General features: G+C 56.3%; 1 protein-coding gene across 1 annotated transcript in view; it reads left to right on the forward strand.

The window, feature by feature from the left end:
- GCN1 (GCN1 activator of EIF2AK4) overlaps positions 1 to 24,513 on the forward strand; it is a 56,117-nt gene that overhangs the window by 5,606 nt on the left and 25,998 nt on the right. Inside the window, exons 3-26 of the mRNA XM_075534016.1 lie at positions 2,707 to 2,770; positions 3,250 to 3,381; positions 3,818 to 3,926; positions 7,632 to 7,730; positions 7,824 to 7,958; positions 9,245 to 9,313; positions 9,446 to 9,554; positions 10,392 to 10,466; positions 11,228 to 11,356; positions 12,604 to 12,654; positions 12,981 to 13,079; positions 13,270 to 13,443; positions 15,366 to 15,518; positions 16,736 to 16,828; positions 18,051 to 18,129; positions 18,325 to 18,484; positions 19,085 to 19,274; positions 19,368 to 19,492; positions 19,923 to 20,101; positions 20,498 to 20,591; positions 21,349 to 21,462; positions 21,547 to 21,745; positions 22,512 to 22,664; positions 22,884 to 23,065. Coding sequence (XP_075390131.1) covers positions 2,707 to 2,770; positions 3,250 to 3,381; positions 3,818 to 3,926; positions 7,632 to 7,730; positions 7,824 to 7,958; positions 9,245 to 9,313; positions 9,446 to 9,554; positions 10,392 to 10,466; positions 11,228 to 11,356; positions 12,604 to 12,654; positions 12,981 to 13,079; positions 13,270 to 13,443; positions 15,366 to 15,518; positions 16,736 to 16,828; positions 18,051 to 18,129; positions 18,325 to 18,484; positions 19,085 to 19,274; positions 19,368 to 19,492; positions 19,923 to 20,101; positions 20,498 to 20,591; positions 21,349 to 21,462; positions 21,547 to 21,745; positions 22,512 to 22,664; positions 22,884 to 23,065 — 2,966 coding nt within the window. The remainder of the gene's footprint in view (positions 1 to 2,706; positions 2,771 to 3,249; positions 3,382 to 3,817; positions 3,927 to 7,631; positions 7,731 to 7,823; positions 7,959 to 9,244; positions 9,314 to 9,445; positions 9,555 to 10,391; positions 10,467 to 11,227; positions 11,357 to 12,603; positions 12,655 to 12,980; positions 13,080 to 13,269; positions 13,444 to 15,365; positions 15,519 to 16,735; positions 16,829 to 18,050; positions 18,130 to 18,324; positions 18,485 to 19,084; positions 19,275 to 19,367; positions 19,493 to 19,922; positions 20,102 to 20,497; positions 20,592 to 21,348; positions 21,463 to 21,546; positions 21,746 to 22,511; positions 22,665 to 22,883; positions 23,066 to 24,513) is intronic.

A 24,513-nucleotide genomic window follows, 5' to 3' on the forward strand; every position in this document is an offset into this window, starting at 1 on the left:
CTGAACTTTGTCCTTAGCTACAAGCTGCCCTCCTGATCTTAGAGTTGAGTATTCTACCATGGCGCAGGGGGGCGGTGGGGGGGAGTTTCAGATCTGCAGGGTAACCAAGGAGGTCCGACTAGCCTTTTTCTGACTGGGAAGCCTGGTCTCTTTCATGATTCTGAGTTCTTTTCCACATTCTTCTTCTGCTCAGCCCAAGGTCTTGTAAGGCGGCAGTGGTTCTCAACCTTCCTCATGCCGCGACCCTCGCATATAGTTCTTCATGTGGTGGTGACCCCCAACCATCACATGATTGTGGTTGCTACTTCATCACTGTCATTTTACTACTGTGATGAATCGGGCGACTCCTGTGAAAGGAAAGGGGTCGCGACCCCAGGTTTGAGAACAGTTGCTCTAGGGACTGCATGTGTAGTTACCTTGTTTCCTCATCCAGGTGTGACCTTAACCCTGTAAATCCTAGTGAGTTTCTCCAGGGTTCTACTTTCTTTAGGGTTCTGTAACGCATTGGTTTGGGCTACACAGCACTGCGCTCATCTCCTGGGAGACGGCAGATCCTCAGGTTTGCTCCCAGAATCCTCTGGGTGGAGCCCAGCCTCTGTGTCTTCAACAAGCCCCTCAGAGGCCTAGGCAACCCTTTGAGCACTGTGGCCGGGGATTGACTGGGACCCCCACCTCTCAACGGTCGAGTCCCGCCCGCCTTCCCCACTTCTAACGGAGTCTCCTGGGCGGCTTGCTGCTGGCCCAAGCCTGTCAGAGTGGTGTGTCAGTGACGTTGATTACCGCCTGCGAGCTTCTGAGAGGTTCTCCTGCATGTTCCTCAAGGTCTTTCTGGTTGCTTGTTACCACACGGTGGCCTTCAGGTGGCCACGTTCCAGAGACACAGAGCTGGGCTGTTCACACCCTCTGACCCATCATGTGGGGCTCTCTCTGCTAAGTGGTTGCTGCAGACCATACTGGTTCCTGCCCCCTCTCCCCGCAGCCCATTATTTGGAGAGAGGAGTTGGATCTGTGAGTGGGCAGAGTTGCTGAGGATGCTGTCCGAGTCAGCTAAGCTGGGGTATTGGCGGGCAGCAGCACGGCTCCTCCCAGTCTGGCCTTGAGAGTCTCCCCAGTGCTCTACTTAGCCCTGCCTCCAGACACCTGAACTGGCTGCAGAGACCCCGATGGAGCATTGCCTGTGTCTGACCCTTCAGTCAGCGCCACCCCCCACCCCCCGCCCCAGTGCATCAGGTAGTGAGGAAGGACCTGTGGTCAGAAGAGTGACCCGCTTCAAGGGCCTGAACCTGGTGGCTCCCATCACCTTGCTTTGAGCCACTCTGCAAGGACTGGGCTGAGGAGTGGGAGGGCCGGCGTGGCTGGAGCTTCCCCAGAGCCATGCTGGGGGAAGCTCGCTGGGCCCATCGCTCTTCTTGGCCCTTCTCCCTGGCCACTTTTCCTTTCCCAGGTGGATGGATTGTGTCCAGGGCCCTCTGCCATCCGGGTGCCTGATGTGTGGGCAGCCCTGGGTGGGCCCCCTGTTCCTGGTGCTCCTCACTTGTCTCTCTGGGCCGGCAAGTGACGTTTCCCCCGTCTCAGCAGCTCCTGCCTTCCTACGTCATGCTCTGCGCTGGTTGTCCAGCCTCACTGAGCATTGCTGCCCAGTCCGCTTCTCATTCTCTCCGGCCAGCCTGCTTTGTCATCTTTGTCTGCAAGTCAGGTCACAACAGGCCACCCCCTCTCTCTCCCCCCTCCCCCTCCCCCACGAGGGCTTATTGGCGTACCCGTGTATTAAGTGCGTAGAGCAGGGCTGGCCAACACTTGAGTTTTAGCGCAGCGTTGGGTGTGGGCTCAGTTTTCCGGTGCTGCTGTCACCAGTGCTCCAAGTGGTGGCTGTAAGTGAGAGAAACCACGGGCTGGAGGGTGGCAGTGGATGCACAGTGCCACTTGAGGCGGACACAGGCATTTTCTCCACTGTGTGGCACTCGCTGCCATCACACCCACTTAGTCTCGACGCGACCCTGTCGGATAGGTCAGCTGCCCCTGTGGATTTCCGCGGTGCACTCTTCACAGGAGCAGCCAGTCTCATCTTTCTCCAGCAGAGCTCCTGGTGGATTCGAACCGCTGACCTCGTCATTAGCAGCCCAGGCACATAACCCACTAGACCACCAGGGCTCGCTTCAGCTCTGCAGCAAGGGCTGTTTCTCAACTGCTACCTGCTCCCATTAGATCACCGCGAGGGGCTTTGTTCAGACACACCCTGATCATGTGCTCTTGGACAACCCATTCCCAAATGCGATTGTAACCACAAGTGTAGGGATTGGGAGTGAGCAGACCTATTTTTTGCGGGGAGGACACAGTTCAGTTCTCCACAGGCGCTGCTTCTCCCGTTCTTCCTTCTCTTCTGCCTTGAGCAGGCCGAGGCACTTGTTAGCCCTGCTCTCTGCTTCATGCTGGTGAGCACCCGTGCTCTCGCCCCATTCTTTCCCAGCCGAAGCAAACAGCTTGCCGAAATGCTGCCAACTACAGCCTTCCCGAGTGTATAAGACGGAGCCTCAGAGCCACCCAGCCCCCAGCAGTTGCCCTGCTAGGTGCTTGACTCTCCAGGGCGTGCGTGTTGCCTTGGTCTCAGCACATGCTTGGTTCCTGTCCCCCATGTTTTCCCAGTCTTGTGGGCGTGGGCCCAGGAAGCGGTTTCAGCGACTCTCTCTGTGTGACCCTTGCTTTCAGAGCTGCCGGAGGGAGCCGTGAAGGGCCTCTGCAAGTTGTTCTGCCTGACTCTGCACCGTTACAGGTGAGCCTCTGCCGCTGGCCCGGGGTGTGGCGAGCCGAGCGGCGTCCCTCTCAGCAGGGAGTGCCCAGGCCCCACAGCTAGCTGACCTGCTCCCACCGTCCCTTGCTCCTCCCCACCCCCCAGGTCTGGGCTGTGTTGTATCTTGGCTGTTGGAAGCTGAGCGCCTCACTTAACCTTTTTGCACCTCCTTGTGCTCATCTGCAGAGTGGGCATGACATGGGCGGCTGCCCGAGGGTGGTGGCTCGTCCAGGGCAGTTCCAGGAGCGGTGCCTTCTTGCCTGAGTGCTGTGTGTGTGTTGGCTGGCGCGCCTTGCACACGCAAACGTGAGGGACCTGGTAGCTGCCTTTAGACTTTCCCGACCCTGATCAGCTGCTTTCAGGAGGAGATGTGTCAGGGACATGGAATACCAGGCCCTAAGTGTCCCCGAGAACAGCTTCCCCGAGTCAATGTCCACTGTCTCCTTCACCCCCCCAACTAGAGACGCAGCCTCCCGCAGGGCCCTGCAGGCCGCCATCCAGCAGCTGGCAGAGGCCCAGCCGGAAGCCACCGCCAAGAACCTCCTGCAGTCGCTGCAGTCTTCAGGCATTGGCTCCAAATCAGGTGTTCCCAGGTAAGGAAGAGGCAGTGAGTGGCGTTCTGGGGAGCAGCCCTGGGAGTAAAGGATTGCAGGGAGTAAGCTGGCAAGCTCAGTGGAGGGGACTGCCTTGCTGAGGAGTAGGGCTGAGGGCCATGGGGTCAGGGGGAGCCCTCTTTTTGTTTCAAGGCTACTCAGGGTGGGAAGAAGGCCCCGCGCTCAGCTGCTGACTGAAAGGCCGTGAAGATGCCGGGCGTGGGGGCCCGAGGGGCAGTTCGACCCTGTCCTGTAGGCTTGCGATGACTTGGAACTTGCCACAGGAGCAGTGCATTTGGCGTGGAATAGTGCTGAGGGGAATGTGACCGAACTCCATGTCCTGACTTGTGGGGAGCCGGCCCCCAGTTCTCCCCAGCCGTCGTCCAGGGCTGGTGGTGCGGCTCACGCCCGCTCTCCCCCCTCCCCCCCCACACAGTAAGAGCAGCGGCTCTGCTGCCCTGCTGGCACTGTCCTGGACCTGCCTTCTGGTGCGCATCGTCTTCCCCTCAAGAGCCAAGAGGCAAGGCGACGTCTGGAACAAGCTGGTAGGTTCCCAGGGCTGCTCTCAGCACCATCAACACGTGCGGATGAAGCCCCGCCGGCCCCGGGGCTCTTTGGGTGGCAGGTCCCGAGGCGCTGTGAGTGCGAGTCGTTGCGGAGCATGTGGACAGCCGAGAGTGCAGCCTCATGGTGTCCTAACGCCTTGGACAGCCCTCTACGTGCCAGCCTGGGCCTGAGCTGGGGACCGAGTGATGACCAAGAGCCATGTGGCCCTGCCTGCCTGGGCAATGCCGTAACCATGGCGAGCCAGCAAGCCAGGCAGTGCAGTCACCTCAGTCAGTGGCTGATTGCTTTCTTTCCCTGTGACTTGGAGTTCAGTCTTGACCTGGCTGCTGCTTAGTCCCCGCTGACCAGGAACTGCCCAGCTCCCTCTGTCCTCACACGGGTGAGCCCCCTGGCTGCAGTCACCGTGTCAGCCCAACTCCTCAATGGGCTTCGTGTTTTTCACTGACCCTAGGGATGGGCCCCTTCTGGTAGCGTGACAAAAATACGTGAAATGAAGTCCTGCCCTCCTTGCTTCCAGGAAGCATCCCGGCTGTAGTTTTTTCCAATCTGTATTTGTTCCCTTTGCCGGCGGGCCAAGGTGTGTTCAGAATCCTGGCCCTGTTTGTAGCCAGCACCTCAGTGTAGCTTGTGCTTTCTCCTTTAGTACCATCAGTTCTTGAGCATCCGCTGCCTCCTGCAATGATGACCGTGTCCAATTCCTCTGCGTGTAGTGGGTTCCCTCCATCTTTCTGCCCCTTCCATGGGCTCTTGATGCTTCCTGAGTCGTTCAATGAATTTGCCCATGGATACTTTGCCGAGACCAAGTTCTGTACTTGTTTCCGTTTGGGAAATGCCCCCAGTGTGTGTTTGCATTTTGGTTTTCTGACTCCAGCTCCTTGCACGTTTCCTTACATGACTGCCTTCTGAGCCCCTCTTGGATGGTTTTGTTCGGCATTTCCCCCTCATTGTTTCTTCCAGGCCCTTGGCCTTCTCTGTGTTCAAGAGCGAGTTTCAGAGTCTTTCCTGACATCCGCCTTTGTCTTTCCTCCTCTCCTGTCTCTTTATAACCTTCACACACGATGCCCCTGAGGCCGTCCACAACTCATTTGGTCTTCGATCATTAGACCGTCCCGGTTGCTGTATTGACTAGTGGGATGGGGAGCCCGATAGGCGACGCCGTGGGTAACACTTTGGGCCGCCAACCACAAGGTCGGCCGTTCTCAATCACTGACCACAAGGTCGGCCGTTCTCAATCACCGGTTGCTCCACAGGAGAAAGAAGAAGCTTTCTACTCCCAAAAAGATTTTCAGCCTCATAAACCCACAAGAGCAGTTGTCTACTGTCCTGTCAGGTCACTTTGTGTCGGAATGATGGCACTGAGTTGAGGGGATGGAATTCCTGCCATGAGTTCTTCAGTTATCTATACATGCCCTCCACATTCTTTGTGTTCTCTTTCCATGTGCCTGCTCACCGGAGATGGCCTTCTTTGGCCAGGTGCGGCGGAGGTTGGTTTATTTTACAGATGTTTATTTATGTGTTGGGGATATACAGTGCAAAACCACACACCCCTTCAGCACGAACAGCCCAGGGACACTGATGACATACTTGGAGTGGAGCCCCGTTCTCACCTCCTTTTATAAGCCCTTCCTCCCCCATGTACCCCAACGCACCGCTCCAAGGTTTGGCTCTTCTTTCAAGTTTCCCTTGTTAGCTGGATTCCATGGACTTAGATCTTAAAAGAGCTCAAGGCTGGCCTTTTTAATAGTTCAGCTCAGCTGTTGGTTGGGTTCCGGGAAGCCTTGAGGGTTCAAGGGGATCTCAGCAGTGGTTCCAGGCAGCCACCCAACCTGTTCTGCCCTGGTGGTGCGGAACGTGAACTTGAATTGGAACTGAATTATCCCAGGAAAGTTACGGTCTTCCAGGCAACCTCATGGGCTTTTCTGATGACGGTTGCTTGAGCCACGCCTCCTGCGTACTGGTATGTAGTAAAGATGTGCATGGCTTAGTGAATGGGAGGAGGGCTCAAGTGGTCAGAGGGAGGCTGTGCTCGGTGCTGTGTCCTGAAACTTCCCCCCCCCCTTATTCTGTGCTGATACAGTGACCCTTCACCAAGCCTGAGAAGGGGCCTCCTGTCTGCTGGGCACTGCCTGGAAGCTGAGGAGAAAGCAGTGGGCTGCTTTTCCTAAAAACTCAAACCAAACTCATTGCCACTGAGTCAGCTCCGACAGAGTGGGTCTGGCCCTATGGGTTTTCTGAGACTGTAAATCTTCATGGGATTAAACAGCCTCTTCTTTTCCCCAAGGAGCAGCGGGTGCTTTTGAACTGGTGACCTTGTAGTTAGCAACCCAGCTTTTAACCCACGACCGATAGCAGGGCTCCTGCGTCCTTTCTGTGGAATAGATAAGAAATAAGTCAGCTAACAGGCCCCGACTGTGTAACAGAGCCCTGAAGAATAGCCAGGCAGGAAGGTGGGGGTGGGTGGCAAGGCCTGAGAGCAGAGTGGAACAAGCTGTGCCCAGAGGAGGGCTGCGAACCTTCCTGAAGGAGGGCACAGCCAGGCCACTTGGAATGTGGTACCAGCGAAAAGCTTAAAGATGACTGATTTATATTTATTTTTTAATTCAACATGTCTGGAGGCATATGCTTGTTTTCTTCCCCACCCCTACCCATAGCCTCCCACCTCGTCTCTGGTTCTGGTTTCCTGTGTGTCTTTCCTGATCCAGTCTCTGTATGCATGTTCACATTTTCCACTTCCGTAGTTTTTCCTCATCTAAGGGGAAGGTTTATACATCCCATTCCATTGCCATCGAACAACTTGTCCGGTGCCCTCCTCAGACGCACAGATGCGGTCCCGTGCGCTTGTCTGTGTTTGAGGCCACTGTGTCCAGTGGTTTCAGACGTACTGGCTACAGTTTTCACTCTGTGTCAAAAAAAGAAACTTAAAAAAAATTTTTTTTAAAGAGACACAATTGCATCTAGCACATACTTTGTCGCTTTTTTGTTTTTAACCAATTTTGGGACTTGGTGCCAGAACTGCTCCGAGTCTCTCGTCCCTGACGCCTGTTTCTGTGTCCTCCGAGCGGAGCGGATGGATAGCCCAGCGGGTGTGGGCGACTGGCCCCCCCCGTTGATGGCATTTCCGTCCTTGTCACAGAGGCATCAACTGGAGACCTGGCCGCTGGGGCAGGCCTCTTCCTCCATGATGGCTGTCCGCGCAGCTCCCCAGTGTCCTTGGCCATTGGCGGCACACAAAGCTGGGCACGCTTTCCATTTCACACCTCCCCCTGCTCCACAGTGGCTGGGGTTCCCTTGCCGGCCTTCCCGTCCTCCATGACGTGTAGCCCAGGGCCTGCTGTGTAGTTGGTGTGCAGTGGACATCAGTGGGATGAACGAAGACAAAACCACAGAGGCTGGAGAAGGCCTTGAGGCAGGGCCCTGCTCTTTCCCTGAGCAGCCCTTCCCTGAAGGAAGCTGTACAGCCCCCTGGCTCTTCATTCTCTGTGCTCTGACTTCATGGGGAGTCTGCTGACTCCCACGTGGCTTCATTGACTCGCTAAGTTGAATTTAACTAAGGAATAAGTGTGTGATGGAAAGATTCTAAGGACAGGGCAGGGCTGGCCAGTGTCGGGCAGAGTGGGAGAGGCCCAGTGGCGGCAGATGCCTGGTCCTGTTTCAAATTTGGCCACCTGGCCTGTTCCTGGCAGGTGGAGGTGCAGTGTCTGCTTCTGCTGGAGGTGCTCGGCGGCTCCCACAGGCACGCCGTGGATGGCGCCGTGAAGAAGCTCACCAAGCTGTGGAAAGAGGTGACAGGAGCAAGCGGGGCTGGTGGGCTTCGCTGTGTCTGCCCCGGCTCCCCACTGCCCTCTGAGCTAGCGGCCCCACCCTCTGCTCTCCAGAACGCCGGCCTGGTGGAGCAGTACGTGGTGGCCATCCTCAGCTTGGAGCCCAACCAGAGCTATGCAGGCATGCTGGGGCTGCTGGTGCGTTTCTGCACGAACCACAAGGAGATGGACGTGGTCAGCCGACATAAGGCAAGTGCAGAGCCGGGCGGCCGAGCTGTGTCCGTCCTTCACCCACCGTGGCCTGAGGGGAGTGAGAGAGTGGGGCTGGCATTCCCCAGGGCCTCACCCCACCTGAACATTTCTCCCATGAGCTTCGGATGCCCCAGCCCTTTACCGTGATGCGTGAGGTCAGGAAGTTGTTCAGTTTACCCTCCCGCTCTGACTTGGGGCGGAGCCTGATGGAGGGTTTGGGGTGAAGGTTGGGTTTGCTCATCCCGCAGCCATCCATGCCTTCACCCCAGGTGAGCAGCTACCATGTGCCCAGTACTGCTGGGTGATAGAGGTGCTGCAGTGAGCAGGGGTGATTCGAACCTATTCCTCTGGAACCTGCATGCAAGGAGAGTCTAAGACCTGTTTAATTATGCTCGGCTAGGGCCGGCATCGACTCGATGGCAGTGAGGGAGTGGGTGAGCGAATGAGTCCTACAGAGGAGCCCTGGTGGAGTAGTCGTTACACATTGGGCTGCTAACCGCAAGGTCAGCAGTTCGAAACCACCAGCAGCTCTTTGGGAGAAAGAGGAGGCCTTCTACTCCCCAAAAGAATGGCAGTCTCGGGAGCCCACAGGGGCAGTTCCACCCTGCCCCATAGGGTCGCCCCCTTGGCAATGGGTTTTCTTTGGCAGTAGATGCTGCTGTAACGAGGGCACCCGAGCAGACCCAGGTCTGGGTTGAGTCTCAAACGAAGGGGACTTCGGGGTGGGCAGGAGTCCCTGGGTGGCGTGAGTGGGTATGCACATGACAGCTAACTGGAAGGCTGGCAGTTGGAACCTGTGTAGAGGCACCTGGGCAGAAAGGCCACACGCAGCCTTGGGAACTGGGTGAGCAGCCTCACTGTGCACATGGGGGTGCCCTTGAGGGGGACTGGATGGTCAGGGTGGGTGGGAGTCAACAAGGTCAAAGCGACAGAGGAGCATTTTAGGCCAAGGAAGCCGTGTGTGGAAGGAGCGTGGAGGAGACGCGTGGGGCTGCGGTTGTGGGAGTGGGTAAGAGAGGTGTTGGCCACAGCTGGCCAGGTAGCAGGCGAGGCCTTTTACTAAGCCAGGCCGAGGAGTTTCGGCATTCCCCTCGGAGCAGTGGAAAGCCATGGAAGCCTTTGAGCGGGGTACAGGAAGACCCGTGGGCAGTGTGCCAGGTGCCGGGAAATGTGGGGCCTCGGTGGGTTTCATGTCGTGAGGCAGTCACACACGTGGGATCTGGGAGGCCAGTGTCCAGAGACGTAGAAATGGCAGCCTCCAACCAGGGCCTTGTGTTCTCTAGAGTGCCCTGCTGGATTTTTACATGAAGAACGTTCTGATGAGCAAAGTCAAGCCTCAGAAGTACCTGCTGGTGAGTGCGAGGTAGACCGGACGCGGCTGCTCAGGCCAAGCCCCAGTGAACATGCTCTGCTTCCGGGCGGCCCTTTGATCTGGGGTGGGTTGCGCGATTGGGCGCTGGGGCCTGACTCCTTTCTCTCTGCAGGATAGCTGTGCCCCTCTGCTCCGGTACCTGTCACACTCGGAGTTTAAGGACCTCATCCTGCCCACCATACAGAAGTCTTTGCTGCGGAGCCCAGAGAATGTTGTGGAAAGTGGGTTGCTGCCCAGCGGGAGCTGGGGAGGGAGACACGTTGCTGGGTGACCTGCACCCCTTGGTGCTGGGTAGTAGGAAGTGCTGGTTAAAGATGTTTTTCCCTCAGACCTTGGGGAGGGAGGTTGGAGACCCTTTAGAGACTGAGGGGGCTTCAAAAACTGTATGTGGGGAAAATAGGTAGAATATTTCCATGAGCTTTTGGAAACAACTTTGTAATGTTTAAGTTCCTGTGCTAGACACACACAAAAGTGTATCCACTCAGCACCGGTGTCAGCAAACTGTGGCTCTCGGTGCCGACGGTGACTGAAGTCAAACTGAAAATGAAAATAAAACTTTCATAGTTTCATTTATAATATTACTTTAAATTTTCCTTATTTGTAAACAGGTACTCAGGGCTCTCAAAGAATTTTTAAATTGTGGTGAGGAACAAGATTGGCTTTTCTGTCTCAAAAGTTTGCTGACCTCTGACTTAGAATATTGTCGACAAAGTGTGGGATCTAACAGCCGTCTAGAGACTCATACACTTCTCTAGACCATTTGAGCTTGGGGTGGAAGTGGCCTTTGAGCCCACAGGACATGTGGGTTGGTCTGTTTCTCGTGGGGGAAAAGTGGGATGTTGAGGGGCAGTTTTGGTTGATTGGGAAGGAGCAGGGTGGCTCTTCAGCAAAATTTTGGGACAAAGACATGACCACTCTTGTGGCCCTCTAGACTAAGGAGTAGAGCAGTCAAGGTTCCAAGCCAGGCTGGACATAATGCTACATGGCATTTGTCAAGGACCGAGGGAAAATGGGCATTTGTGCTCGATACTGACTGGTCAGTGCTTCCTCCCCTGTAGCTATCTCTTGTCTGCTGGCCTCAGTGACCCTGGATCTCAGCCAGTATGCCCTGGACATCGTGAAAGGACTGGCCAGTGAGTACCCTACCCCGCTATAGGCTCTATGGCCATGCCATGGACTGTGGTTATTCTGGTTCCAATTCTTGTGGAAAGGGGGACAGCGCCCATTAGATGTAGAGCAGCAGTTCTCAACCTTAGGGTCGCGACCCCTTTGGGCATCGGATGACCCTTTCCACAGGGGTTGCCTAATACCACATATTTCTGATGGTCTTAGGAACTGAGACACCGCTCCTTTATCCGGCTCCAGGTGGGTCCGCCCACATGTAGAACCCCCCACGGAGGAGTATCTGGCATGGAGTGAAGACTATTAACTCATGCTACACCATGCTTCAAGACAGAATTTCATTTATTTGTCTTAGAAGTAAATGTTTCACATTATAGAGTCACATACTGTTTGTGATAAATCACTATGCTTTAATGACGTTCAATTTGCAACAATAAAAATACATCCTGCTTATCATATTTTACGTGATGATTCCAACCAACAGTAGCAAACTTACTGTTATGAAGTAGCAACGAAAATAATTTTATGGTTTTTTTGGGGGGGTCACCACCACACGAGGCTCTGTATGTAAGGGCCTAGGCAGGAAGAAGGTCGAGAACCACTGAGATAGGGCTTCACTCAGGACACCATTTGCATAGTGTGTGCCTTGAGGCTTTTTGCAGTGAGGACGTAGGGTCTGGGATTAGAACATTGGGGCCAGAGAAGATGAAGTTGATGACGATGTAGACACTCCGTGGCCGAGCTGCCCTGAGCAGGGTCTCTCTGTGTCCAGGTCAGCTGAAATCCAACAGCCCCCAGCTGATGGACGAGGCCGTGCTGGCGCTGCGGAACCTGGCCCGCCAGTGCAGTGACTCTTCGGCGATGGAAGCCCTGAGCAAGCACCTGTTTGCCATCCTCGGAGGTGAGCCCACCTTCCTGTAGATGCCAAGATCTGGACTGGCGCTTGGCACTGCGGTCTGTTCAGGGGTGGGGACCTGTGTGCGTCAGGGTTGTGAGATGGGGTGCACATCGCCGGGTGGGCAGCATGGCCTGAGATGTTCCTTTTCCAGCAGAGGAACTAGGGGGAGGTGCCCCCCAAACCAAAACCACGCCAAACTCACTGCCATCAAGTTGGTGCTGACTCAGCGACTGTAGGACAGGGTAGCGCCGCCCCACTGAGTTTCTCAGACTGTAGTTCTCTATGGGAATAGAAGGCCGGTCTTCCTCCCGAGGAGCGGCTGGTGGTTTCGAACTGTTGACCTTGTAGTTAGCAACTTTTAATAGCGAATAACATTTTAAGTAGTAGGCATTACATTAGTACTAATAGTAATTCAAAATTCATAATATTAAAACATTTAATAAATCATTTTATTGGGGGCTCTTACAGCTCTTATAGCAATCTATACATCCGTTGTATCGAGCACATTTGTACATATGTCGCCGTCAACATTTCCAAAACAATTTCTTTCTGCTTGAGCCCTTGGTATCAGCTCCTCATTTTTCCCCTTCCTGCACCACCCTCCCAACCCTGTGAACCCTTGATAATTTATCTAATTTCCGTATTTTACCCGGTCCCACGTTTCTGTTGCTTATCCGCCTGCATTCATAACATCTTGGTGCAATGAGTTTTCGCAGCTATGTCTGTGTACATATATTTTTCACTCCCTCAGTTTTCTCGGAGAGCGGAACTGTTTCTTTTGTTTGGCAGCCACAGGCTCACCAATATTGTGTCAGCCCACTTTTACACCCGAAGATCCATCCCCGGGGTCCTGTCCACAAATCCATCACCCACCCTTTGGGGAAATGTGAATTTCTTACTAAAAAATAAGAATCCTCAGAGCAGCTCCCCTGCCTGAAGCCACCAAAATGTCCCGTCACAGGGAAATGGTTAGATTGTGATAAAATCACGCAGAGAACTCTTGTGCAACATTGACAACACCACGCACGTGTGCGTCTCCGAGCCGCCCAACACATTTGGCTTGGGAGATAGAAGTGAGGCAGCAGGAAGGGCTGTGCTCGGTCTGCAGGAAGCCCCATGAGCTAGAGGGAGCCCCGTGCTGGGAGGCAGGGCAGCAGCTGGTGGGCACGAGGAGAGAAGGGCCTGTGTGACACCGCCGGTTGGTGGGCGGTTTCTCTGGCAGGCGTGACTCTCACTCGTTTCTCTTTCAGGCTCAGAGGGAAAACTGACGGTTGTGACCCAAAAGATAAGCGTCCTCTCAGGTAGACCCTTGGCCCTGGGTACGGGGTCTGGTCTGGGAAAGTGGAGTGTGAAACTAGGCAAGACGAGCCCGCCTTTGGGCCGGGGATCGCTTGAAGGATGCCCTTGGACTTCCATCTCGCCCTGGCAGCAGGGCTGGCAGGTCTAGTGGGAGGCCTGCCTGGCTTTCTTCGAGGGCAGAAAGCTTGGAGGGAGGGTTTGTAATGGGCAGGTTGTGAAGAGGCAGCACTGCTGGGCAGCCTGACGAGCTGTGAGGCTGGACAGAGGACTTGGTGGGTGAGGTGGGCCTCGGCAGGGCCTGAGCAGGGAGGCATCTTCTGGCTTTCAGGGATCGGGAGTGTCAGCCACCACGTGGTGTCCGGGCCTTCCAGTCAAGTCCTGAATGGGGCTGTGGCCGAACTGTTCATCCCATTCCTCCAGCAAGAAGGTAATCCGTCCCATGCACCTACCGAGCATGCAGTTTGAATTCCCCACCCTCCTTCTGGAGAAAGGCCTCCCAGCCGGAGCCCGCTCTGCAGAGCGGGTGCTCTCGTGACTGCTCTCGCCCCACGGTGGTCCGCTGGCTTGCCTGAGCTTGCCGTGGCCTGGGCTGACCCGGGGTCTGCTTGTCGCTCTAGTTCACGAGGGCACCTTAGTCCATGCCGTCTCGATCCTGGCTCTCTGGTGCAACCGGTTCACCACGGAAGTACCCAAGAAGCTCATGGAGTGGTTCAAGAAAGCTTTCAGCCTTAAAACCTCCACCTCACCAGTGAGGCACGCCTACTTGCAGTGCATGCTGACTTCCTTCCGAGGTAAGAGGCTTCTTGTGGGCCATGCTCAGGCCTTCCCTGTAAGAGCATGACCGAGCCTTCTAGCCATTCTCACGGTGTCCAGCGCTCCTCTTTCCGGGGAATGTCTAGTGTTTCTTCTTGAACCTCTTTATTCGTCATGGTCACCCTGCACGTGGAGCAGAAGCAGACCAAACCTGCTGTTAGGGACTTGGAGTGCGCTGGGAGGACTGAGGAGAATGGCCCCAGGCTTCCCAAGGCCGAACGTTCATGGATGAAGGGTGCCCCAATTTTCTCCCACCTGGTGGCTGGTGGGTGTGAGCCACTACCCCTTCTGTTAGTATGGTCCCCCCAGGGCTACCTAGAGTCAGCTGCCAGTGAAGCCCAGAATAGGACCCTGCTTTCATCCGACTCTGTTTCTCCCCTGATCAGACCTTCGAGGCTTGAATCTTAATTGAAGGAGGACCCACTCAGACCAACCCCCCTTGCTGCATTGCCTGAATGCCTGGGGACACACTGCGGTCACATAGTTCACATAGTACAGGCCCGACCCTCTTAGTCTTTGTTCCAGACCGGAGCTGGGAGCCTTCCACGTTAGGGTGGTTGGTCTCCACGGCAGATTCTCTGGCCATCTCGGCCCTAAGCCGTGTTTCTTTTGAAAAGGATTTAGACGCCTAACGGTGTGCTTTTGAAAGTCACCCCTGAGGCTTCATGGTGAGCGCTGGAAGCCTGCTCAGGAGAATGAAAGTGGTGGGCATGATGCTGAGGGTGGGCAGTACGGCAGTCACAAAAGGACGGATAGGGTGTGATTCTCCTCTTAGGAGAAGACGGGATTAGGTCTTCAACAGAAACCAGTGCTCCCAGGTGGTTTTGAGGGGTGGGAGCGCTTGTCCTTTTGGGAGCTGGGACCGGGGACGCTGGATGTGGTCGATTGTGCACAGCAGGACCAAGGGCAGTGCTGCCACTGAGCAATACAGAAATAACCTCCACAGGATTCCAGACCCGCCCTCCCCACCCCCCAAGGGTCATCCTTCTGTGTGAAGTGTGTCATAGATGATGAACTTTGCACCTGCGCATTTCTTCAGAAGATTACCAGGGGGTGGGGGAGGGGCACTAAACAGAAGAGGGTCTCATACTGAGTGGGGGAGAGTAAGGGATCTTTTGTGAACCCCATCTCAGGTGCCCCCCCCCCCAGGTCTGCGCACAGCCACAGGCACCGCGGCTTGACCGCACGGTGAAGCAGTGTCAGCTCTCTGAGGGACAGAGGTACCTCCTCATAGCCCTCCTTACATCCCTGATTGTCCAGCGGCGTGTACCTACGTCGTACTGTCCTTATGCTGTCGACCAGCTTCAGGCTGAGCTCCTAGACGACCCAGGCGTGGCTGGACTTTGTCACTTCAGCTCGTGGTACGAGTGGCTTTGGAATAAACATTAAGCTTTTCTCAGATTTCAATGCCTGATGGCCTCTGAGGGAGGTCGGGAGTGTCATCGTGGAAAGGTTTTGCTGTTCCTGTTGGTGAAGTTAAGAAAACATAGAGGCCCAGCTGTGGTTTTAGCCTTTTTCTGTGTTTTTCTGCGTTTTCTCCATGGGTTAGTTCCCAGGCTTGCAGGTGGGCTCTGCTTTTGGCATGTGGACAGTTGGGTAGACCTCGGGAGCCTTACTGGGGGCTGCTGGGCGCGGTGATGAGGAGCAGCTCACATCCCATTGCCTTGTCCATCTGGTGGCTGGCTGGACGGTTGGATTTGTATGGATCCTTCGCGCTCTGGTCTCGCAGTTGCAGGTTGGCGCTCCGCTCCGACACCAGACCTGCTTCTTTGCAGGTGACACCTGCAAAGGGAGCAGGGTTCGGGCCGGCAGCTCAGACCCGGGCAGGTCAAGTGTCTCGCAGGTGCTCCTGTCACCCCATAGCTCCAGCCTGTCTGAGCTGCTTGTCCTCTGTCCTCAGGTGACACGCTGTTCCAGGCCCTGGACTTCCTGCCCTTGCTCATCCAGACAGTGGAGAAGGCAGCCTCCCAAAGCACGCAGGTGCCCATGGTCACGGAGGGGGCCGCCGCGGCCCTGCTGCTCACCAAGCTGTCAGTGACTGACGCGCAGGCTGGTAAGACCCTGGGATGTGCAGGTGGATGGGGACTGGTGTCTGATGTCCAGGAAACTCAAAGATGTATTTGGCTACCTACTGCATGGGGTCCCACAGGGCTGCTTGCCAGGTCTGCAGGGAAGCGCCTGAAGACCAGCCTGTCCTCCAATGTCCTGTTGCTGCCATGCTCTGGGGACGTGGCTGGGGGAGAACTCCCAGGCTGACCTTCAGTCAGCTTTCTGTTCAGCATACAGAACACAGCAGACACAAAGGAGTACCAGCGCCCTTTGAAGAGTTTAGGGGAGATCACACTATCTTTTCACCCAGTTTGAAGTACCCCCTCGTGGAAGATGAGAGGAAGCCTCCTTCCAGCCCCACCTTCCTGCCAGGGCATTCAGGTCCCTTCGCCTGACAGTAGGACAGGGCTGCTGTCCAGAAAAGTTGTTGTTGTTGTTTTTAAACATTTTATTGAGGGCTCTTACAACTCTTGTAACAATCCGTATATCCATTGTATCAAGCACATTTGTACGTATGTTGCCATCATCAGACATGTTTGATGACTTGGCCATCGAGTGGGCAGGGGCTCCCGAGAGCTCTCGGAACATAATGACAAGAAAATGGCACGTGCCAGGGCTTTCTAAAGCTCCTTCCTGGAAATGAACCCAAGACAGCAGAGCAGAGCCTTCTTGCTGCTCCATGGCCTGCCTTTGGATTCGTGGTTCCAGCCCCATCACGTCGCGCAGACAGATCAGAGCTCATGCTGTGATTAGAAAGGGAGCCGGGCGCCTTCTGCCCAGGCCCGCGGTTGACCTGACGGATGAGAGCAGTTTGCAGCCGTTTCCTAGAACTTGTCCCAGGGCGCGGGGGGTAAGAAGGCACGGTGTTGCTGCAGCACGTGCCGCGTGAGCAGCTTTGGAGGATAGATGGCAGCTAGGTCGAGGGCTAGAAAGGGTTTCGGTGGCTGTGTGAGGGTCGAGTGGCAGCAGCCTGGTGGTGGGAAGAGCAGGGACAGCCGTGGTGTGTGTGAAGGAGCACATCACACAGGTCCCTGGGTCTGTGCACGCGCCAAGGGGGAAGCTGCTTGCCTAGGCTCCTGTGGGCAACAGAGGACTTGGAAGGCTTTCCTACAGGCTGTGTCGCTGGACACGGGTGTGAAGCCAGCAGGAGTGGCCAGGGGAGGAGGTGGGCAGGGCCTGCTCGGTAGGCTGACCGGCCAAGGGCGCCTTTGTGTCCCGCAGAGGCCAAGCTGAGCAGCTTCTGGCAGCTGATTGTGGATGAGAAAAAACAGATTTTCACGTCCGAGAAGTTCCTGCTCCTGGCTTCCGAGGATGGTGAGTGACTGCCCATAGAGCCAACTCAACATGGGGCCTTGCCAGCCACCCGGCCAGGGGCACCCTTCCTAGTCAGCTCTGGAAATCCGGTCAGCAGCTGGGCTGTCGGGGAGCAGCTGTTCCTGCCGGGGAGATGGGGCACGGGAAGGGGGGTGGCTTGGAGATTCCTGGAGAACGGCAGTAATGGTTGTGGGCTTGAGCCTGACCTGAGCTGTAATTATAGCCGATTTGTTAATTGTGTTGAAGAGGAGGCTGCGAAGCAGCTCTGGGGGCTCCACGGCCGGCGGCGCCACTCCCCCAGCAGGAAGCACACAAACTGCTGCTTTCTCTCCCGGCTGCAGAGGAACGGTTGATCACTGAGTGTTTAAAAAAAAAATCCAGATTGCCTTTAGGGTGTCTGCCGCTAATTGGCGGTTTGAAAAGGCTTTTGACTCAAAAATCACAACATCGTATTAATGCACTACAACTGTTAGCCGTGTCCCCGAGCTTTAGAAAATTTCGCTAGTTCTAAAATAGGGAATAGAGTCGCATAATTATAAAAAATTAAAATAGGTGAGGGGGCGTGAGACACTTTGTGGAAAAATGGAATTCAGAGATGATGAAAGTTGGTCATGTACATTTTGGAATCCCTCTTGTACCAGAGGGTCTACCCTGAAAATCCTGCCCCTGCTTCAAGCCTTACCCACCCAAGTTTCCCCTTCATGCTCGTCAAAATCAAAGCTGTGTCCGCGAGTCCCTTCCAACGTGTAGCCACTCTCCGGAGCAGAGTAGAGCTGCCCTGGAGGTTTCTCCTTCATCATTGCACTGTTTCCTTTGGGGCTTTTCTGGCTCAGAGAGGACCCATTAAAAAACAAGATCTGGATATTTTATGATGACACCAGTATGTAAGGTTATCGGTTTGTTACCCTTTGACACATAGGGCCAGGCGGCTGCATACAGACTGCCTGTCCTTGGAGCTCCTTCCCTAAGACCGGTTTCCTTTTTCCGAGTTGTGTGCTACTTCCAAATGATTCCAAAATGTGTATACTATTCCTTACCAAAATACATGTATCTAGAATAAGCAGGGGAATAAGAGGGGGCGGGGGAACTACAAAGGCCCTATGATTTCCTCTTCATTGATCGTCGCGTTGATGACGTGCTGCTATTTTGGCGTGAAGTTTCCCTTGGTGCGCAGGTGTGCGCGTGCACGTCGCATTTGAAAAGCACCTCTGTCTGCCCTCAGCCCTGTGCACAGTGCTGCATCTGACGGAGAGGCTGCTCCTGGACCAGCCGCCGAGGCTCACAGGAAGCAGAGTTGCGCGGTATGTGAGGCTGGCCTGTCTCGGGGGAGGGCGTGGGGCAAATGAGGCTGTTCCTGATGGGAGCCTTGAGAAGCGGGACTATAAGGGGGAGGGTGGGAGGGTGGTGGGGAGGCAGGTTGAGGGTTATCTCTGAGGAGGGACGTGGGACAAGTTCTGTGCCCCAGCCTCCCCCCGCCGCTGCCCCTGTGCTCGCAGGCAATACCACCGGGCTCTAGTGGCCGTACTCCTGAGCCGGACCTGGCACGTCCGCAGGCAAGCCCAGCAGACGGTTCGCAAGCTGCTCTCCTCCGTGGGGGGCTTTAAGCTGGCGTGTGGGCTCCTGGAGGAGCTGAAGACTGTCCTCAGTTCTCACAAGGTGGGGGCATCTGGGCTTTGGACCTGCCCCTCTGTCCTGCCCGTGCTTTCAAAGTCCTGCTGGGGCCGCTTCTGGCTCCTCTTGCTCACTCAGACTGAGTGATGCCAGAAGCTTCCCTCGTCTCACGCTCGCTCCGGTAGCAGCTCCATTCTCATTCCCAGAGCCTTTGTCTTCTCTTGCCTTGTGACTTGTAGCTCAGCCCTTTTTCCTCCCCTAGTAACTAAGTAACACCGTCTCCGTTAGGGCTCTTTAATTGTTAGGCCTGTCCTCCTCGTACTTCCTGATTTCCCACAGTGCTTGTAACAGCAGGCAGCAGGACTTTCGTAAGCCTGGGAGTGTTGGGATGGCCTCAGCGTCTCCATCCACAGGCCTCGTTCCCCTTTCCACTCCCACCCGCACACCACATGTGGCTGTTGGCCCATCTTGGGCTGGCTCTCCTTTGCCCTTTCAGGCCGGTCTCAGCATGAAGCTAAGTGCCAGTCCCCCTCTAGCAGGTACCCCTGAGAAACCAGGGAGTGGGAGGCATCTTCTCCCAGTGTCTCTGCCCCTGATGTGCCCAGGCTGTGCAGATCTCCTGCCTCAAGTATTGTTTCCACACAGGTGCTGCCCTCTGAGACTCTGGTGACTGATACTGGGGAGGGGGCCGAGGTGGGCAAGGCTGCCGTGCCCCCCCGGGTCCTGCAGGAGGCACTGTGCATCATTTCTGGGGTGCCAGGGCTAGCGGGGGATGCTGCTAGCCTGGAGCAGCTGGCCCAGGAGATGCTGATTGTCTCCCACCACCCCTCCTTAGGTTCGGGCCTGGGACGGGTTTGAGGGGGTGGGGTGGGAGCGGCGGGGCCAGGGTGAATGCGGGGCAGAGGCCTCAAGCACCTCCCTCCCTCAGTGGCCGTGCAGTCTGGGCTCTGGCCGGCGCTTCTCACCAGGATGAAGATTGACCCGGAAGCCTTTATCAGCAGACACCTGGATCACATCATCCCCCGGATCACCACACAGAGCCCGCTGAGCCAGGCGAGTGCAGGAGCAAGGAGGGCCGCCCAGGCTGGGACCCTTGGCTTGTAATGGACAGTTTAAACACAAAAGGAAACCTGCTGCCATCTAACTCCCTAGTCCAAGAGTGAGGCTGGTCACGGGCCCCGGTGTGCTCCGTCCTACCCTCTGTTCATCTGTCTCTTGCCTCTGCTTGACATCAGGTGGTCTCCTTTCTCAGGCCATCTTTCCCTGTCTGATAGCAGAATTGAGCCCCAGGCTTCCCTGTCATCCCTGCTCGGTGCCACTGGTTTCCGGCAAGGTCACCTGGCTTGGGGTCTTATTGCCCCTGCCAGCTGGGGTCGCACTTGCTCTTCTGGAAGGGGCAGGGCAGCTCCATCCATTCCTGGGTTGGATGCTAGGCACAGCAGCCGAGTGGCTGCCCACAGTGACGGGTCTGTTTGTCCGGCAGTCCTCCATGAACGCCGTGGGCTCCCTCTCCCTCCTGTCCCCGGACCGGGTCCTCCCGCAAATCATCAGCACCATCACGGCCTCTGTGCAGAACCCTGCTCTGTGCCAGGTCACGCGGGAGGAGGTTGCCATCATGCAGACCCCCGCCGGGGAGCTGTTTGACAAGACCATCATCCAGAGGTGAGGCCCCTCATGCGCGCACCCACCCACGGCTCGCTCTGTGGGTGGGCGTCAGGACCATGGTGCTAACTAAGGTCCTGGGCATGAGGGCCCCATCTGCCCGAGCGCAGGCCAGCACCTTTCTGGTGTCCGGAGACATTGCCGGCTCGGGGGAACTGTGCGTCCTCCATTGGGCTCTGGGCGGGGGGTGGGGGGGTGTGGTGCGGTTTAGAAGGAGCTCTCCTGGCCTTTCTCCCAAGGTGCCGTTAGGTGGGCTCAAGCCTCTGACCTTTCAACTAGCCACAAGGGTGCTTGTTCACTCAGACTGGCTGGGATATCAGGGTTGCAGTGAACTGGTCAGAAGCCAGGCCTGGTGGCCCTGTACCCACCTGGCTGACCGGGTTTCTGGTGTCTCAGTGCCCAGCAAGACAGCGTCAAAAAGGCCAACATGAAGCGGGAGAACAAGGCCTACTCCTTCAAGGAGCAGATCATCGAGCTGGAGCTCAAGGAGGTAAGTGCCCGGGTCACCTGCTTCCTCTGATCCCCCGTCCTTCAGCCACACTCCGCCCTTCCACCGCGCGAGCACGTTTCTCGCTCCTTCCTATGTGGGCAGCAGTGCTGTGAGGAGCAGTAAGCGTGGGCCCATAGTCCGGATCGACTCGATGGCAGTGGGCGTTTCTGTGCTCTTGCTGTCGTCTGCACCAGGAGTCCTGGTTACGCGCAGTGGGTATTGCTCAGCTGCCAACTGCACAGCAGGGGTGGTTTGAACCCCCAGCGGCTGTGGGGAGAAAAGACCCCGAAGTCTGCTTCTGAGTAGATGGCAGTCCAGAAACCCCTCTGGGCAGCCGTGCCCAGCTCTGCCCCTCGGTGGCTCCATGGGTCAGAATTGGACTCGACGACAGCGGGTTTCGGTGTATTGACCGTGTGAGACGCCCTGGTGGCTTCTCAGTGCGCCATCTCAGCCTGCAGGCATCTTTCAGGTTTCAGCTTGTGTTTGGGCTCGCTTCCTGGAGGAGCTGCCAGGACACCCTGCTCGGAATACTGCAGGCCCCTGGCTTCTATAACGGGGCCAGGGGTCTCCTTGGCCCTCCTTGCCATCATCTGTAGGGCTCTCATTTCTCTGTGGGGACGAGGCAATTGTGGGCTCTGTGGGAGGTGCTGGAGGCCCGTGCGGGTAGGGTGCCGTTGAGGGACCTTAGCTCGCCTTCTCTGGGTTCAGAGTGAGACCAGGTCCCTGGAAATGAAATTGGGTTGCCCTTCCCCCCCAGGAAATAAAGAAGAAGAAAGGCATCAAAGAGGAGGTGCCGCTGACCAGCAAGCAGAAGGAGATGCTGCAGGCCCAGTTGGACAGGGAGGCCCAAATCCGAAGGCGGCTGCAGGAGGTAAGTGGGCGCTGCCACCCTCCTTAGGTCGAGCCTTCTGAGCTGCGAGGCCATGCTGACGTGCTGGGGTACCTGTGCTTGCAGCTGGACAGTGGGCTGGAGGCAGCTCTAGGACTGCTGGACACCGTGCTGGCCAAGAACCCGTCGGGCCTGACGCAGTATGTCCCGGTGCTGGTCGACGCCTTCCTGCCCCTGCTGAAGTCTCCCCTGGCTGCCCCCAGGATCAAGAACCCTTTCCTGTCCTTGGCTGCTTGTGTCCTGCCCCCTCGACTCAAGGCTGTGGGTTAGTGCTTGGCCGCTGGCTGCACGGAGATGGGCATGGGGTTGATGAGGGGAGGCCGGTGGAAATCTGGCAGCCTCCCTTTCCTCCTCCCTGTGGCGGCAGCCCCGGTGGCCAAAGGCCACATGTCGGCAGGAGCAGTGTGTGTGTCCCTTCTCTGCCATAATGTCTGCTGGGCCCGCCTGCCAAGGACCAGGCTTGAGACTTAGAAGTCAGGCATTTGGTGCAATGAGGACAGTTCTGGTGTCACAGGGCCCTTTCGGGCAGCCCAGGGCTCCTGAGCAGCCGTCACAGAGCCAGTGAGACATCTGGGACCATTGGCTTTCTGTTAACTGGGGGATAAAACAAAAGCCAGCTAGCATGGCTGGTGGGCCACTTAGGGTAGTCTTCAGATTGTGGGTGGTTTCATGATCAGAAGCAGTTCCTTCCCGGCTGAGGACAAGACTGGCATCCAGTACCCGGGCTAAGTGGGGCAGTCAGCCTGGGTCGTGGAAGCTGTTTGCCCGGCTGACTGAGGCACCCTGTGGATGGAGCTCTCCTCGGCTGAATAACCTTTGGGTGGGCCGTGCCTTCTTGGGTCACCCAAGGGCAGCCCCTTGCCTGCGCACCCTCGGGGCAACATCTTGATCTCGTGAGGAATTGTGACAAGCCTGTTTTGGCCGAGCATCCAGGGTTTCTAAGTCCAGGATGAGGCCCCGAGACTGGGCCCCGTGTCTGTGTGGGGTGGGGTCAGATCTGCACCTCGGCAGGGCCCTTCTCTTGGTTGCAGGCACTCTGGTGAGCCACGTGACCCTGCGTCTGTTGAAGCCAGAGTGTGCCCTGGACACGTCGTGGTGCCAGGAGGAGCTGACGGTGGCCGTGAAGAGGGCCGTGAGCCTGCTACATTCCCACACCATCACCAGGCTGGGCAAGAGCGAGCCGGGTAAGGGACGCCGCCCATGGAAGTGGGAAGGCTGTGTGGGTGCGGGGCATCCCCAGGCATCCTGAGCCTGCCGCCTCCCTGCTCTGTTGACTCAACCAAGTGGCAGTGAGCGAGGTGGACCCGGTGGAGGTTTCTGAGCCCAGCCCAGGTGTTGTGAGCCGCCAATGACTGCCGACGAAGGGGGTCCAGCGGCGCCGTATCCGCTTCTTGCCCTCACAGATGCTGCGCCGCTGTCTGCACCAGCCTTCTCCTTAGTCTTCCCGTTTCTGAAGATGGTGCTGACCGAGATGCCCCACCACAGCGAGGAGGAGGAGGAGCAGATGGCCCAGGTCCTGCGGATCCTCACCGTCCACGCCCAGCTGAGGGCCTCGCCCAGCACCCCACCCGGGCGAGTGGATGAGGTTGGCGGGAGCTCTCCTCTCCCCTTGGCTGGTGGGCTCAGGGAGGCAGGCGCTTCCTGGTGGGGACGTAGATAAGTTGTTCTACCTACAACGGCTGCTGTGGCCATGGACAGCCAGGGTCCTCTCTTCCAGCAGCTCCTGGGCCTCAAGGAAGCTTACAGATCTCTTGGGTTTGAGCTTCTGGCCTCAGACTGTTGATGGATTTTGCATTTACCTGATGTCTTAGCTGTCCAATGCTGCTCTAACAGAAATGCCTTTTAACAAACAGACACGTCTTCTCTTGGCAGTTTAGGAGTCCAGAAGTTCAAATTGAGCACCAGCTCCGGAGGCCTTCTCTGTCAGCTCCAGGGGAAGGAGCTTGTCTCTCCAGCTTCTGCTGCTTGGTTCCTGGGAGATCTCTGAGTGTCTTGGCATCTGTCTTCCCTCATCTCTCACTGCTGGCTGGTTTCAGCTCTTTTATGTCAGAGGAGAGTGAGTCAAGATACATACACTCTCCACTAATCCTGGCTCAGTAGCGTCAGAGTCAGCCCCTTCCCAACTGGGATTCCAACCACAAGTCTGGAGGGTTAGGATTTACAACACTTTTTATTTTGGGCGGGGGGTGGGGAAGAGGCATGATGTAGTATGATGTCGCATACTACCCTTTGGCTCCCCCAGAATCCTGACCTTGCCGCATGCCAAACAGAGCCACCCTGTCTCATTATTCCAAAAGTCTTAAATCAACTGCAAGTCCAAAATCTCATCTTCTGAATCAAATGTCAGTTGAACTTTAGGTAAATTCCATCTTGGAATACAGAACTGCTCTCCATCCGTGAACCTGTAAAATCTACACCACTCCCAGAGTCATGTGGGGACTAGAAGCAAGATGGACATTTCCATTTCACACGGGAGAAGTTGGAGGGAAAGAAGGCCCCAGGGGCATGGAGCCAGTTCAAAACTCAGCAGCACACATCCCATTAGCTCTCAAGGCTTGAAAATCATGCTCTTCCTTAGGCCATCTGTATGAGGCCCTGCCCTGCAGGTTGAGGGTGGGCCAGGTCCTCTGGATTCTGGGTGGGGGTCCCTCATTCTTGGGCTTCAGCCTCCACTTCTGGACCTCCTGGGGTGGCAACTCGGGTTCCCACGCATTCTAGAACTCACTGCCCTCAAATTGACTCCAACGCATTGCCAGTAGAACTGGCCCCGTGGGTTTCCAAGAATGTGACTCTTTCCGGGAGTAGAGAGCCTCATCTTTCTTCCTGTGGAGCAGCTGGCGGTTTTGAACTGCTGACCTTGCATTTAGGAGCCCAGACCAACTGAGTGGTCACCCTTGGCTCTGGAAGCCCTTGCTGTGCCACTCGGGCATGTTAGCCTCACCCCTTCAGCTTTGGGCATTGACCTCGTCACCTGGTACACCTTCAGGGCAGCCCTACGTTTGGAACATACTGACAAAGGCCCTGCTCTCTGAA

The sequence above is a fragment of the Tenrec ecaudatus genome, chromosome 16 (assembly GCF_050624435.1).
Source record: "Tenrec ecaudatus isolate mTenEca1 chromosome 16, mTenEca1.hap1, whole genome shotgun sequence".
NCBI lineage: Eukaryota > Metazoa > Chordata > Mammalia > Afrosoricida > Tenrecidae > Tenrec > Tenrec ecaudatus.